General features: G+C 36.5%; 1 protein-coding gene and 1 non-coding gene across 2 annotated transcripts; both read left to right on the top strand.

Annotated features, from left to right (window-relative positions):
- The first annotated feature begins 4,107 nt into the window (after positions 1-4,107).
- LOC115962380 lies at positions 4,108-4,253 on the top strand. The gene has a single exon (XR_004085420.1). It is a non-coding gene; the product is annotated as a small nucleolar RNA snoR111 (small nucleolar RNA).
- Positions 4,254-13,845: 9,592 nt separating this feature from the next.
- On the top strand, positions 13,846-14,730 carry LOC115961763. Its single transcript, XM_031080687.1, has 2 exons — positions 13,846-14,220; positions 14,302-14,730. The coding sequence occupies exons 1-2, from the start codon at positions 13,846-13,848 to the stop codon at positions 14,728-14,730; spliced, it is 804 nt and encodes a 267-aa protein (XP_030936547.1).
- Positions 14,731-16,032: the final 1,302 nt, after the last annotated feature.

Genomic DNA, 16,032 nt, shown 5'->3' with positions numbered 1-16,032 from the left:
GGGATGTATCCAGACAGCGACGGGCGATCCTCTCTCTCTCGCCATCGCTACCGGTGTTTGGGTGGTGTTTGGCATTTGGCATTTAGGTCGAAGATGATGACGGGTTTGGGATAAATCCAAATGGCGACGGGCGACCCTCTCTCTCTCTCCATCGCTGCCGGTGAGAACAGATGGGTTTGGGTTTGGTGAGAACAGATGGGTTTGATTTTGGATTTAGGATTTTGATTTTGATTTTGATTTTGATTTGGCTGTGTTGTGTTACCGTTGGATTGTGGTTTTTTTTTTTTTTTTTGTTCAGCTACTGGGGTTTGTGGTTGTGGCTAGTGGGCCGACGATGGAGGTGGTGGAAGTAGTTGTGGATGGTGGGCCGACGGTGGGGTGGGTGTCTATGGCTCCGTCGGAGTGGGTTTTGGGTCAGTGGGTGGCGGCATGGGTTTGCTACCTGGGTTTTTTTTTTTGGGTGTTGATGGTAGATTATGGGTTGCTGCTGGCGGTGGCGGTGTCAGGTGTGTGTAGAGCACCGGTGGTGGTGATTGTGGTTGTTGAACAGAAATAAAGAGAGAGAAAGAATAAATAATGTGTTTTATTGTAAATGATGGTAATTGTGAAATATATTATTTTATTGTGTAAAAATATTATTTTAATGAGTAGAATAGGAAAATAAAAGTTGGGATGTTTGGTGTATTGTAAAATGGTATGGTATAATTAATAAAATAGTTTTTTGGGATGGTAAAATAAGATGAAATATGAGATCCGGATGTGGATGCTCAATACTAATGCCATATATCTTTATTTCATTAAGATGAGAATAAAAACAGTATATCTTAAACTAAAACACACTCAATAATATAGAGTTTCTTTTATCCGAATTACAAAATCTGAAATGTTTCTAGTATATTGAGTTAGACTATGAGCTGTCATGTTACTACCACGTGAAACATACGTAAATTGCACGTTTCTAAAATGTTAAGAGAAGTCTGGCTTGTCACAAGGCTTGGAGACAAAGCTCATTAAATGAAGGCTGACTTTTCTCTAAGCTTGTAAGATATTATTTGGAGCTTTGACAAGGTGTGGACCCAACACAACTATACCACTTGACTTCTCCTACAGGTGAAGGTGATGTTTTATTTTATAATTTTTATGAATCTATTGCGTATAGCGAACACCCGGCACGTATAAGATTTTTGCAATGAACGGCTCACAACTCTTTTAGCAAAACATATGGATGTCTAGTAGCTAGATCCACTAATTACCAAAACCGCACCATATAAAGTGGATGATAAAATAATTATATCTCATAAACATTAGTAATTACTATTTTCAAAAATAGTGATGTGATATTTTTTTTGTTTCATATAGTAGGTCCTACAAATTAGATTCTTAAAAAAGCCCTACTAATTTTATGATAAGATTTATCATTTATGTAAGAGGACGAAATATAATATGACTGTATTTCATATGTATCTAATCATTAATGTAGAGCTTGATAAAATAGTTTTAATGGACTAGAAGTAGTTTCAACTGGAGAGACACTTCAAACTTGGTAAATAATTAGAACATGTGAAATATAATTGGAATTACACTTGGCAAAAAAAAAAAAAAATTAGATTATGATTTTTAATTAGAATCTAAATTGGATCTTTAAGAAGCTTCCACTTTTATCTATCTAATTAGATTTTTAGAGTATCATTCCAATTAATTTCACATGTTATAATCTTTTGTTGGGAAATGTTAAAGGATGCTTTAAGAGAATTGGTTTAGAAAATACTTTTAGAAAAATTTCGTGAGAAAGAAAAAACAACAGACCTTTTTGACACATTTTTTATATTTTTCATGAAGGTAGTATCAAACTCTTTTAAAATTATCCATTAAAAAATGACCTAAGATCACCTATTAACAGGAGCTTTTTTTGTTATGCATCAACCTGCCAATTTAAAACTACTTTTAGCACATTAAGTATTTTTTTTATTCTATTCAACTTAAAGTCCGTTTAAAATTACTCCCAATCCATTTTAAACTAAGAGTTTTACTAATACATGCCCTTAGGGTATACATTAATAAACCATTTAAAAAAACCTTTTGTAGGAAAATAGAAAAAAAATAACTTACTTGTTTTACACCCTTTTCAATTTCTTAAAAATATTTTCTAGAATGGATAATTAATGTATATCCTAGGAGCATACATTAACCAAACCCCTAAACTAACACCAATTATTTGCTATTATTAATTCGGGGTGTAAATTGTAATGAAATCGAATTTGGGAATGGCTAAGTTAGGTTAAAAGGATGTTGTGGGTTTGGGTGCTCTGGTAAGAAATGACAAGGGTTTTGTCGTGCCTGCTAAGTGTGCTTAATTGCGGATTCGTGAAGACAATCTGTGACGATTGCCTACCTTTGTCATACACGCTCTTTATTTCAGTTTGGAAAATGGCTTCAATTTGGTGGATTTGGATTGCATAAATATTGACTTGGTGTCTATGTTTAATTCAATAGTCTTGCGCTACAAAGGTGGGTTTTCTCATTGATGTGATCGAAATGTTAAGCCACTCTTTTTACCATTTCAGCCGTTCTTATGTTGCTAAATCTTGTGATATATAGAGCTGTCCAAGAGCGAGGAAGAACTTTTTTTTTTTGTTGATGAAAATCAAGGAAGAACTTTCTGGTTAGAAGTGTGCCCTTCCTTTCTCTTGCCCATTAAACATTCAAATTCCCCCTTTTTTTTTTTTTTGAGAAAGTAAATTCCCTTTAATATATTTATAAACTTTTATTAATTCAAAGTATAAAGTTCAATGAAAAATTTTACCATGGTCTAAAAGAATTGACTAGTCCTTGTAAATATAATTTTATAATAACTCAATGTTTATAACTTATTCTAAAATTATAAACATTAATTAAATAAATTCATTACTTTACAATTTAAAATACATATATTTTGAATTTGAAACTAAGTATAGAAATAGACACTTCTCTCTCAAAAAAGCATAGAAATAGGTCATCAAATTAATTTCTCCTCCTCTCATTCTTCTCCTTTCTTTTTAATTAAAACGGACCAATACTTCAATGCTTCAACTTTTACGTGATTCTACTTGTAGCACTCAAAAAAATCATATAAGAGAAAACTCCAATTAATTATTTGTGCATAAAATGATGGCATATGAAAGTAACCTTGTAGTAATACTAATTATAATTTAATTTACAACACTCTCTAAAAAAGAAAAAAAAAATTATAATTTACAACGTCAACCGAGGTAGTTGGAATTTAAGGCAGCACAGCAGGAAGTCTACATTATTGACTCCAGTCAAGGCGTCACGAACGCGCCAAGCCAAAGTTCTACGCTTCCACGTTATCGCTTCCTCAATTTGGAACAAATGCAATTTTTTCTTCGGCTCCCTCTGGACACGGGATCCGGATCCTCTCCATTTCCCTCTGAAATGGAGAGGCTCCAGTACACGGTGAGGATTTCCCATGGAGAGCATCAATGGTAAAAATCGTGCCACGTCATTTAAAACCCAAACCACACACTTAACTGGGGTTAGACACTTAACCCATCTGAATATTTCAAACTTAACCCATCTGAGATCAAACCCATCTCAATATTTCAAACTCTCTTTCTCACTCTCTTCTCAATATTTCAAACCCATTTCTCTCTCGCCTCGCCGTCATGGTTCGAAACACAAACAAAAGAAACCCACTTCTCTCTCGCCTCGCCGTCACGGTGAGGATATCTACGATTTGATCAAGCTTTTAACTCAGCTCCTCGCTCAGTTCCTCGCTCACCACACAGATTGAAATCCCTAACCCACGAACTCAGCTCCTTGCTCTCATGGATTCAAGCTCGTGGGTCATGACTCATGAGGCATACAGGATTCAAGCACGATCCCTTACCCACGAACGCAGCTCCTCGCTCACCTCAGACTATGGGTTTCCAAATTTCTAGGTAAGTTTCTGGGTTTTTAAATTTCTTTGTAAACTGCCAATCTTCTTTTCTCGCCTCAAATTCGTTTTTAGGGTTAGGGTTTCAAATGGGTCTATTTAATTTTTATAAAGGTTTTTCATTATTTTCTTGTTCTTAATTTTTGTCGGAATCAAAAGCCTCTGTTCTGTTTTAAAAGAAATGAGAGACAGTTTGTATGTCTCTGCGTTGAATCCCTCTGCGTTGTGGAGAACACCGAGGTAGAACAAAATCAACGGCCGAGATATTGTTTCAGTCGTCATTTTTTGGATTGGTGGTCTGATTCTTGCTCGTCCACATTTATTTATTTATATTTTTATCTATCAAAAAAAAAAAATTTCTTTGTAAAGTTTTTAAATTTCTTTTCAGTTTCTGGGTACTTTTGTTCTTCACTTGAAAGCTTATCAAGTTTACTAAAATTGTCTCCTACAATTGCTGGGTTACTCTGCTTTCTCTTGGCAATGGTGCTTCTTTTGTAATGTGTGTTGTGGTTGGAATCATAAGCATTTCAAGGGGCCGAAGAGTGGTTCGAGTACACAAGTCTGCCTTTATTAGAGATGTTTGTTTTTTACTTTTGGTTCTTGTGTTTTTGCTTGTTATATTGATTCAAGAGGAAATTGATCTGTGGAGTGCAATTGGTTTTTCTTCAATGTATGTTGTTTATGTGATAGCACAAGGGTGCAAATGCTTTTTAGTTTTGGAAGATCAAGAGCACAAGGGTTTTTATTTTATAGCTATTTTCTTTAGTGGGTCTTTTTTAGTTTCAAGGATTTTAGTATTTTGCTAATACAAGTGTTGGATTGGCTGTAACCAGATTTTGCTAATACTATTTGTTGTTGTTTTTCATGATTTTGGTTGAAGAGGAAACGGAGCAGAGGCTACAGGAAGAGAGAGAAGATGTTGCTCATTTGCCTGGGGCAGTCTCTGGTGATAAGTGGGATGCTACTCTGCTTGATGCTTCTTTTGTTGGCTAAATAGGTGGGGGGAAAATGGGTCATTAGATGGGTAGGTATTAGTGGGAAAATGCCATAATTTTGGTGTATGTTGGTAGGTTTTGGCAGAATGCTTGTGTTGGTATGTGTTGGCTTGAATTTGTGTTGGTATGTATTAGTGGGAAAAGGCCTGAATTTTGGTGTAATTCTCACTGTAATCTGAGACTTCAGCAATAGAACATGGTCTTTTTAATTAATCTATGACTTGTATACCAATTTATTGCATTGTTGTGAAGTGTTTGTGCCTTGTGTGCACTCAACATCAAAGCAGTTTGAATAGCACCTTAAAAGGCTTGTTTGTGATATTATTGGGAACCATAAGAAAGAAGCAGATTAACTCCTCAGCTGAATATGCAGGTTGACTATATAATAACTAATGCACCAAGATGCAATCATGACAACCATTCACCATTATTATTTGTCACATTCACAGCAGCAGTTCTTAAAAATTAAAAGTTATTAACAACCGTTCACCAATGCACCAGTTTTTAAAGTTAACAACCATTCACCAAGATGCAATCATAACAACCATTCACCAATGCACCAGTTTTTAAATAGTGTAGAAACACAAACACAAGCAATGCAGAACGGTGCAGAAACAGAAACAGTAATTATGCAGAAACAGAAACACAAACGGTGCAGAAACACAAACACAAGCAGTGCAGAAACACAAACAGGTAATTATGCAGAAACACAAACAGTGCAGAAACACAACTATGCAGAAACACAAACAGTGCAGAAAACAACTATTGGCCTTGAAGTTCAATGTATCTTGCCAGAAAAATGTTTTGAAGCATTCCATGAAGCATCGAAGCCATGTATCTTGCTGTCAATAGGCTAATTTTCAGTATAAATGAAACACTGAATGAATTCTTTAGTTTTGACACTTAGTTTTCATGTTCATTTACAAAAACTTTTACATAGATTTAGAGTACAAACCAAGAAGAATGTAATAAAATATAGTTATTCTTTTATTGATATTGGTTTGAGAATGTAATAAAATGTAATTGATTGTGTGCCTTTTATTTCTAATTTCTTGTAATGCTTCAAATTGAACAATTTTGATGATGCCTGTATGGTCATAAATTGATGGAAGAGTTTGATCCAAAAATAAACAAAGCTTTGTTAAAATATACACTTTGATTACAAGGCTATTATTTCACTCAAAAAGAACCTAAAAATATGCACATTCATGGAACCTAAAAATTACATTCACAAATTCTACAAGGATGCAAGTTGAAGCCGAAGTGTAATGAATAAGATTATGCCTAAGCAAAATACTTCCATTCAAAACAATTTTTGAATCATACAAGTGGCTACTAAAGGTAAAGTGTTGAAGTTTGTTAAGAGCTTGATTGTTCAAGAAAGTAATGGCAAGAATTGGAGAATGGAAAGAATGAGATGTTGGTTACTTTGAGGGTAACCACCTCCAACAGAGTAAGAACAAGAAAGAGAAAGGAGAGTAACTGAATTGATTCCAAACTTGTTTATTATCATCCCAAAATTGGGGGCTATATACAATTACAATCTCAGTAATACCAAATGTAACTACCACTAACAACTGCCTAACTAACTCTCACTATTTGATCACTTACTAAGCTTCACATCATGCACCTGCACCGCACATGCCTCAATATAGCCAAGTACACACACCCTTTATCACCCCAACAGGCACACCTCATCACACTACTAGGCACCACCCACACACTACCAAGCACAGCACACAGTACCTTAACAAAGTTTCTACATATATCCAAAACATATATTTTTCTACAAGATTTCACCAGAATGGTAGAACTTGTATAAAGAACTTATACAAGAGTGAGAACATGTGGTCTACACTAACAAACAATCTAAAATTTAGCACTAATCCCCCTCCACCTCCAGCAGCTGCCTTTTCTCGCTCTTGGTGGTAGAACAATTAGCTCATAAGGACCACCATTGTATAACCATTCATCAACGGCAGCAGCTTCCCATATTGGGTATAGCATCCATTTAATCATGCCATTCAACCTAACAAAATAACAAAGAGTGATTTTAATGATAAGCTGATAAACATATATCAAAATTTCAAACTAACAGCAGGCACAGGTGAAGCTATAAGATCACTATGACTACTAAATATGTAAATTTGTTGAGGGTTTAGCTTAGGAACTTCCATATTAAGAACTCAGCTAAAGGACCAAAATTAAAAGTGAAACTGTGAAATACAAAGCAGATCATATAGTCTGAATGTTCAAGAGATACTTTTAATTTCTTTGTAATCAATGACAAAATATAATAGCTGCATAGCCCAAATTTGATGGGGGCAATCAGACAATGCCAAATGCATTTTGCATTAAGGAGAAGCAAAGATAAGATATTCACCTACTAAAAAAAAAAAAGGTGCTGAAGCAAAATTACACCCCAATAACTGAAAAGGGGACCAAGGCAAGCTCCAAGGTATTTAGTGGCAAATGCAGGTGAAATTTTTTTGGCACGATTTTGATTTCAAGACAAGCCAATTAAATTCACAGTATGCTTAACTATTTAAAGCTTCTGTGCTGGACAAAAACAAGAAATCAAGGAAAGAAAAAAATTCAAAAAATTACACAAGAAATTATTTATAGCAAAAAACGAAAAAAAAATTAAAGGAGGAAATCTTTGACAAAGAAATCAAGAAAGGAGGGAAAAAAACTTTTTGATAAGCAAATAAGAGTGTGAGTAGCAATATAGCTTAGAAAACCAGTTGTGCATAACAAATCAAGAATTCTAAGCTCACAAACACTGTACCTCATTACCTATCAAGAGCCACAGTTTATATCTTTAAAATGGACAACAAGAAACAAAATATATTATCCACTGGCAAAATACCCATCTGCATAGTCAATCCAAATTTAGAAAAGGAACAGATACCTAAAAAAATTTGGAAAAAAAGGAGAAATTTCATAATGATTTTTAGCATACATCATGCCCTAATTTTTCAAACCCAAAGCAGATCATCAAGCTTTGTACTCAAAAGGAAACCAGTCACTAAACAAAACTCTAAGGGATTCAGTCACTTCTAAAAGGCAAATAAAAAGAGAAACAAAAAGAAAAATAAAAGAGAAAAGACAATAGAGAGAAAGAGAGGAGGAGCCGGCGGCCACCAGTGGTGGTGGCACCGACGATAGCACCTCCAGCGGCCGAAGGAGAGAGATAGGAACGTACCGGAACTCCGCCGGTAGTGGAGGTGTGGGACGCAGTGGCTGCTAGCTGTAGCCATGGGGAGATTGAGCAATGGTGTGAGAGAGTTTTTGAATTTTGGGTGGAGAAAGATCTGAAGAGGGAGTTTTTTGTTTTTTTGGGTAGCTGAAGGATCCGGTTGAGTTAAAAGAGCCTCTAGTTCAAGTGTAGTTAAGTGTGGTTTGGGATAAATGGGTTAAGGTATGACGTGGCATGTTTTTGAGCGTGGATCATTTAAAATAAAATCCCTACCGTGAACTGGAGTCTCTCCATTTCAAAGGAAAATGGAGAGGATCCAGATCCCTGGACACGATAAAAGTGATTTAGACAAAAGGAAATGTAGCAATTGACTCCAGCTCCTCTGTCTCACTCCAAATGCCTAGACTTAATACTCAACCAACCAATATCTACCATGCGTCCTCTTTTATTTTCTTCCTGAAAAAATCTAATAACGAACTATTACTGTGTTACAGTATTTTTTGTCACAACTATAATGTGTTAGAGTATGAGTTGTAAAGAAAAAATAGTGAATTTATGTGTAAATAATAGACAACCACTTATAATCTATCCCCTCAAAATAATCACAAAAAGTCGTGACCCCCAACTTAACAAAAACTGACCAAGTCACCTTCCGTTAATTTTTAAAGTTAAGCATTTGGCAAGAGTGTGTGATAAATAACCACATCAACGAATGGCTAGTAAACTATTAACACCCCGTGCAACCAATTATATAACAATATCCATACAACCCAAAGCTCAGATGCACACCAAGTCACCAACTTGAAACCCATGTTAAACCAACCGAGTAAACTTCATTCCAACTGACTAAGAATAAAAGAGAGATGTAGAAGTGAGAAGCCTTTTATAGAATAGATGTTACTCGAACCGAGTTATCAGCTGATTTAGTCAAGAAGATGGGCATAGTAGGGTGCCAATCAACCGTTGCTATAGCAGCAGTGTGTGGAAGAGTTCTCAACCCATTTCTTTGACCACAAACCTGAGCCAAGTTAAACAAACGGTAAATTAAATTAGAATAATCAATATGGCTGAAAATCAGCATTTGTAATTCTGGTCAATATATTGATCAGGGTCAATAGCAATTCAAATCTGATTGCTGTAGATTAAAAAACAAAAGAAAACCACACTCATATTGTGTTAAGAAACAACGTGGGACATTGTGTATTTTATTTTATGGAAATGGTTTACGAGATTAGTTCTATATTTTTCATTGATATGGACTTTGCCATATTTTTATTTAAAAAGAAAAAATCATTGATCTGTTTCAATCTTAATGTCTGTTTGGCAAAGATTATTTTTGTCAACTTATTTTACTATTCAACTTATTTTTGCTACTATTCATGGGTTTTACTACACTTTTTAGTACTATTAATAGGTCTCACTATACTATTTCAGTTATTTTACTATTCAACTTATTTTTGCTACTATTTATGGGTTTTACTACACTTTTTAGTACTATTAATAGGTCTCACTATACTATTTCAGTTAATTTTTATCTTTATCTATAGTACTTTCAGTAAAAAGTTTTCAGTTTCAGCAAAATAAGCGGATCTCAAATAGACACTTAGTGTTTTTTTTCCCAAGAAGTATTAGCAATTATTTTCATTTTTCAAATTGCATATAAGGTGCATGGCGGTAGTACTGAAGGCTATAAGCGTTGTTTTATCGCCTCTCTCTGCAGCAATAAACCAAATTAATTAGAAAGAGAGCGGTGTGTAATTTGAATTTTACAAATGTTTGACAGTTTGAGTGGTCCCATCCTGGAACTATTTGTAATGTCACCCTAATTGTTTGTGACTTCGTTGATCATTGGTGGTTATTAGCCGTGTGGGGTCCTCTTTTTCTCCTAATTCTTAACTCTTAATAATATTGTTGAATGTGGCTCTTTTTGGGGGTAGAAGATATATATATATATATATATATATATATATTTTCTCTATTTTTGGTGTTTAGTTGGACATAAAACACAAGTCTACTGAAAATGCTTTTTATGGTCAGCGGAAATTTTAGACTAATTTTAGTGAAGAATGTTTTACGCTTTAAACATTTATTTATGGGCTTTGTTAATTGCTGTCTTTTGAACATTTGCTAGTAAAATATATATGTATATATTTTTTTAATTTAATACTACTTTCATAAGAAATACCGCAGCATTTTTTTTCCCATAAAAATATTTTATAAAAATATTTCATTTCCCTTCATCTATTAATTAGGTAGTTTAAGTTCCCAATCACATTTATTGTTACATTCCTTTAAAAAAAACCATTTATCGTCAAACCAGTTACAAATAAGAAAATTTAAACATTCATTTATTAATTAACCGGTTAAAGTCCGCCAATCACATTCATTGTTATATTAATTTATAAATTTTATATAGTAAAACTTGTAATGTCTTTAACATACCAAATAAATCACCACAAATATTTTATCTCATTTTCAAGGTGACAGCAACCAACAAACTCAGGAAAACGAGTCAGTTAATTGGAGAAATAAGTCATTTTGCAAGCTGAACAAATTAACGTAATGCTAGTTTCTAACATCATTCATAGTCTGAAGAACATGTCTATATTGCAATTGATTATTCAGCGCAACTTGTTGACGTTACAACTTCCCACTAGTGATGTAAACAAGTGATCAGGTCAGTGCCAAGTATAAAAAATGTATAATTGAGTGATTTATTTTTATTTTGTTCATGATTTCGGTTTAAGCTTATTCAAATTTGACACTTTTTTTTTTTTTTTTTGTCTAACAAGTTTGAATTTATTTGCAAACCACTGACTAACTCATCATCTCTCTCTCTCTCTCTCTCTCTCTCTCTCTCTCTATATATATATATATATATAAAATAAATAGAATGACTAAATTTTTTATACCCCTTTACAATATATATATATATATATATATATAATAAATAGAATGACTAAATTTTTTATATCCCTTTACAAATATGGACCGACTTTTTTTCTCCACCACTCACAACTCACCACGTGACGAGTTGTAGCAAAATTTGTGAAGTTTTTTGTGACACTAGCATTATTTGTAGATGAAAGGTTGTAAATGTGTGTGTGTGTGTTTTTTTTTTCTTTCTATACGTGCAAGTGCAAAGTTTCTTTTCATATATATATATATATATATATATATAATATTATGTTTTAATTAATTTTTTTTATAGATAAGGGGAAAATTATTAAATTTGGGTGTGGATTTTTTTTTATAAGAAATACTTTTGTGTAATATTCCTAAAAAAAATTGATTGACATGCTTAAATATATTTATATATTTGTGGGTAATATAATATAAATATAATGTTTTATATTATAGGGGCACAAGAGTAAATTTGTGCAAACTATATTTTTCACCCTCTTATTTTTATTCTCAATTAAACAGAAGAATTTTCCATCCTTCCATTTTTCCCCTCTAACCAAACACACAAGAAAAATTAAATCTTTATCATCCTCCTATCATTTTTTCCCTCCAGTTTTCCAATACTTCTGTAAGGATTGAATTTGGATTGTGATGATTCCCTCTTTATCAGTGGGTTGACAGGACTCGAACGTTGATCTTTGGGCTATTTCCTGTAATACAAAGGACACAGAATCAGAGGGGACCGGCCAAAAATCCTCCGATGATCAAGTCAGTTACTTTGAACTCTCTGTAACGAAGAAATGTTCTCTCAAAAGTGAAAGTGTCTGAATCCCCTTACCCTTCATCGAAGAAGCCTTATATAGTGTGTGTGTGTGGAACGGTTATCTGTTTAGTAACCGTTCCCAATGTTGAGGAGTCCGGAGAATTGGGAGTAACTTCCATAACCGCTTTGGAAGTTACTTAGGTCGGACAGGCCGATGAACTCGTCCATCCATAGTAAGGATGGACGAGACCTCCAGGATGATCTCGTCCATTTTTAGTGGAAGATGGACGAGATCATCTTGGAAGGCTTGACGTTCATAAATGATAAGTAGATCTCACGAGGTATTGCTCGTCCATATATGGACGAGGTTCGCCAGTACACTTGCAATTTTCACCGCCTATTGTAGCTTCTTTGGACGAAACATATGGACGAGTTATGGACGGGATTATTTATGACACATCAGTTGCCCCCTCGTCCATGTGAGTCGTCCAAATGGTTGAACGTCCTTGGACTGGTAATTGGTTATTAATTATTTGCACCACGTGTCATTTTTTTTATTGGCCACTGATTCCGTCGATTTATATTTCCGAGGTAGATGCCACGTGTCGCTTTCGTATTGGTTGGGTCGTTTCGATTACCCAGGTCAGCATCCTATAAATAGTGGAATGCCTCCCTTAACCCTTTTCATTCCAGAGATTTTCTTCCTTGACATCCGTCGTCTAGAGCCTCGTCTAGGAGTTCCTCTGCGTCTAGAGTCTTCTTCCGTCTAGAGCCAGGTACTCTTCTTCTCCTCGTCTTTAGGTTTTAAGTTTCTTGTTAGAGATGTCTGCTGCTTCCTCGTCTACTGATAGCCTTAATAAGGCTATAGACGAGTACTATGAGGATACTAGTGAGAGGTCTAACTCTAGCAGCGCTAGTGATGAGAGTGGAGGAAGCACGGACGAGAACTACTCTTCTGGGGCCCCTGGGCTCCCTATTGAGGTCGTCCAAGAACAGCTTAGGAGAGCTTCTGGCTCTCAAGCTGGTTCTCCGTCCAATCCTACGGACGAGGTAGAAACCGTCTTCAGTTGCGCTGTAGGCGTCCATTCTAAGACGGACGAACAGAGGTTAAATAGCCTTAAATCCTGGTATCAAATCCCAGACGAGTTTAACCCTAGGCTGCTCGTCCGTGGAGAGTGGTGTTGTGAGCCCCGTTTTGGTATAGGCGTCTATGAATCTTACTTCTTAGGTGGCCTTAGGTTTCCTTTAAATGCCTTCGCTAGAGAGTTATTAGTTAAATTAGGTTTAGGTGTTTGTCAATTCAATCCTAACGCATGGAGACTAATTATCTCCATGCAAATTTTGTGGAGGGAAGTTTTTGGTGGGGACCGTCCTCTTACAGTGGACGAGTTCCTTTATTGTTATAAACCTTCTGCCATAAGTCAATCTGAAGGTTTTTATCAGTTTACTGCTAGAGGGAATGATTGTAGGTTGATCAAGTCCCTAGCTTCGTCTGATAGGAAATGGAAGACGGAGTTCATTTTTCGTTTCAGGCTTCTGGGCAGGGAACCCTGTGGACGTTGGCAGGGATCCCTTTCCCCCTTACACTGGGGACCTAGGGAACCTTCGTCCAGAAGGTATGTCCCTTCCCCTTGTTTATTTTTATTCTCGCTTCTATTTGGTATATTTACAATTTCTAACCTTTGTTTGTTCATTGTGCTGTAGCTGCCAAACGTCCGTCTTTGAGCAAATTTCACCGTGACCGCGTCCACAGGGCTCGTCTACATACAGACAGGAGCTTTCGTTCTCTTGTCACGCTTAGACGTCTAGCCAAGTGGGGTTTAGGTCCTGAGCCTTCAGACGAAGCTATCGCCCACGAAGTTACTGTGTGAAAAAGTAAGTTTTTAGCTAAACCTCTTTTTCTTTTTCTTTTTTACGTATACATTCCTAACTTGTTCATCTTGTCTTAGGAATGTCAACAATGAAAGAGAACAGAGGGAAGGAGATTGCAGGAGAGGGGAAACGTCCTGAAGGTCAGACCTAGGATCGTCCTGAGGGCCAGACACGTCCAATGGCTGGGGACAAAAGGAAGTTCTTGCCAAAGAATATTGACTTGGAAGGGCTCCCCAGTCGTAGAGACAAAAGGGTTAAACAAAGCTCGTCCAAGGTGGTCAAGTCCAAACCTCCCCAGTCCCAGCCTGCCGTCCAGATAGTCGATGTGGACTCGTCCACTCCAGTTGAGTCCACTCCGTCCAAGACTCCGCCCAGAACTCCTTTGGCCAAGTCTACCACGCCTGGCTCGTCCCAGCCTTCTACGAACATTGTTGAGAACGAAGACCTGGCTTGGGAACGTTTCCAGTTAGCCGTCAAGGACAAGGATATAAACATGTGCTATAACATGGGCTTGAAGGAATTTGAGCATTCAGGCGTCCATGACCTCTTCAAGGTATGTTGGTATCTCTCGTCCTTGTTCAGTTTAGCCACTTTTTCTTATTTAATCACTCTATGTTGCTTTGTCTATTCATAGGCCATGTCAAAGTTTATAGCAGCGTCTAGACAGGCAACAGAGCTGGACAAGACGAGAGTCTTGTTGGAGACGAGGATTCAGCAGGTGAATGCTGATTGTAAAAATTGGGCTGGGGTTGCTGAAAAAGCTAAAGACGAGGTCAAGGAACGTAACAAGCTGATTGAGGAGCTAAGGACGGATGCAGTGGAGAAGGATACGCGCATTGATCATTTGCAGAAGATGAACGATGAATTGAATGCTCGTCTCTCCAAGGCAAAAGAGGACGCTGTGGCTGAGTTCAAGTCGTCCAAAGAATATACAGACACTTTGGATCGCAATTATGCGGCTGGTTTTGAAGATTTCAGAATGAACGCTATTGAGAACTTCCCTGAAGTTGATTTTAATGCAATCAAGCTTAACCTTGCTGCTGCCACAAGCTCTCTTCTCTAGACTGGCTCTGATGACGTCAACGTGGAAGACGACGCTAGTACCCAGCCTCAGGACGCACCAGTTGTGAATGCTCCCCCTTCTTAGGACGAGACTTTTAACCTTAGTGGCTTTCTCTTTTTTTATTTGGTCCTTTGTTTTTGGACCTTCTTTTATGTAACAAGAATACATTATACTCGTCCATGGTTTTAGGACGGGTTTTTTAAGTAGTTTCTGCTTTTCAAACTAATCAAGGGTTTTTTGGACGTAGGAAGTCCACCATTTGAATGAATTTTTATTATCTTTGCATGGACGAGTGATTTCATTTTCATGGACGAATGCTGCTAAGCTATTTTAACTCCAACTTTAGCTCGTCCATGTCGAGATTACATATTTTTCATGTAGTCTAACTCGTCTTAGCAGGTAGTATTTTTAATTAGCTTGATTCGTCTTAGGACTTGCAAACTAATTTTACTTACCATCTTACTTATTTTGCCAACTTTTTCTCTCGTCCAGATTTTGGATTGTTTCAGTTGGCTCCGCCTCGTCTATGAGTTGGACGAGTGTGGATGTGGCTTTTTCCTTAGAAAATTTAGACGTTACATCTCTGCGTCCAGAGATTTTGTTCGTCTTGGATCTTTCAACCCTCTTGAGGATTGACTTGGACGACAATATCATGGAGAAATTTCACACAACATTTAGCACATAACATAAATATTGTTTACAGACAAGGCATATGCACACTGATGCCTTTTTATTTAATAAATACATACTTCATGACTTCGTCCATAACCATAACACAACTATAATAAGTAATAAGATCATAGTTTCAAACTCCATACATAAGCAACACCAAACATAATAGTATCAAACACAAACAGCATCATACGTAGTAGTAGGTTAATTAGACAGATAAGACCCAGTCTCGTTCATAGGTTCGCTCTTACTGGTAGTACCTCCTCAGGTGCTCCACATTCCAAGGATGTTCCAGCTTTCTCCCGTCCAGGGCCTCCAGGTAGTAGGATCCTTGCCTTTTACAGTTGATAACTCTATAGGGTCCTTCCCAGTTTGGGCCCAACTTCCCATTTGCCGGGTTCTTGGTCGACAAAGAGACCTTTCTCAGGACGAGATCTCCAATGTTGAAACGCCTAGGCTTCACCATCGCATCATACTGCTTAGCCATGAGGTTCTTATACTTTGCTGCTCGGTGTTCTGTGTTTGTCCTTACCTCGTCTATTAGATCGAGGTTCAGACGAAGCTGATCTTCATTATCCTTGTCTTGATACATCATCACTCTGTGATTAGCCATATGTACTTTTGCAGGTA

The sequence above is a fragment of the Quercus lobata genome, chromosome 9 (assembly GCF_001633185.2).
Source record: "Quercus lobata isolate SW786 chromosome 9, ValleyOak3.0 Primary Assembly, whole genome shotgun sequence".
Classification (NCBI taxonomy): domain Eukaryota; kingdom Viridiplantae; phylum Streptophyta; class Magnoliopsida; order Fagales; family Fagaceae; genus Quercus; species Quercus lobata.
This window is presented reverse-complemented; position numbering and strand designations above follow the sequence as displayed.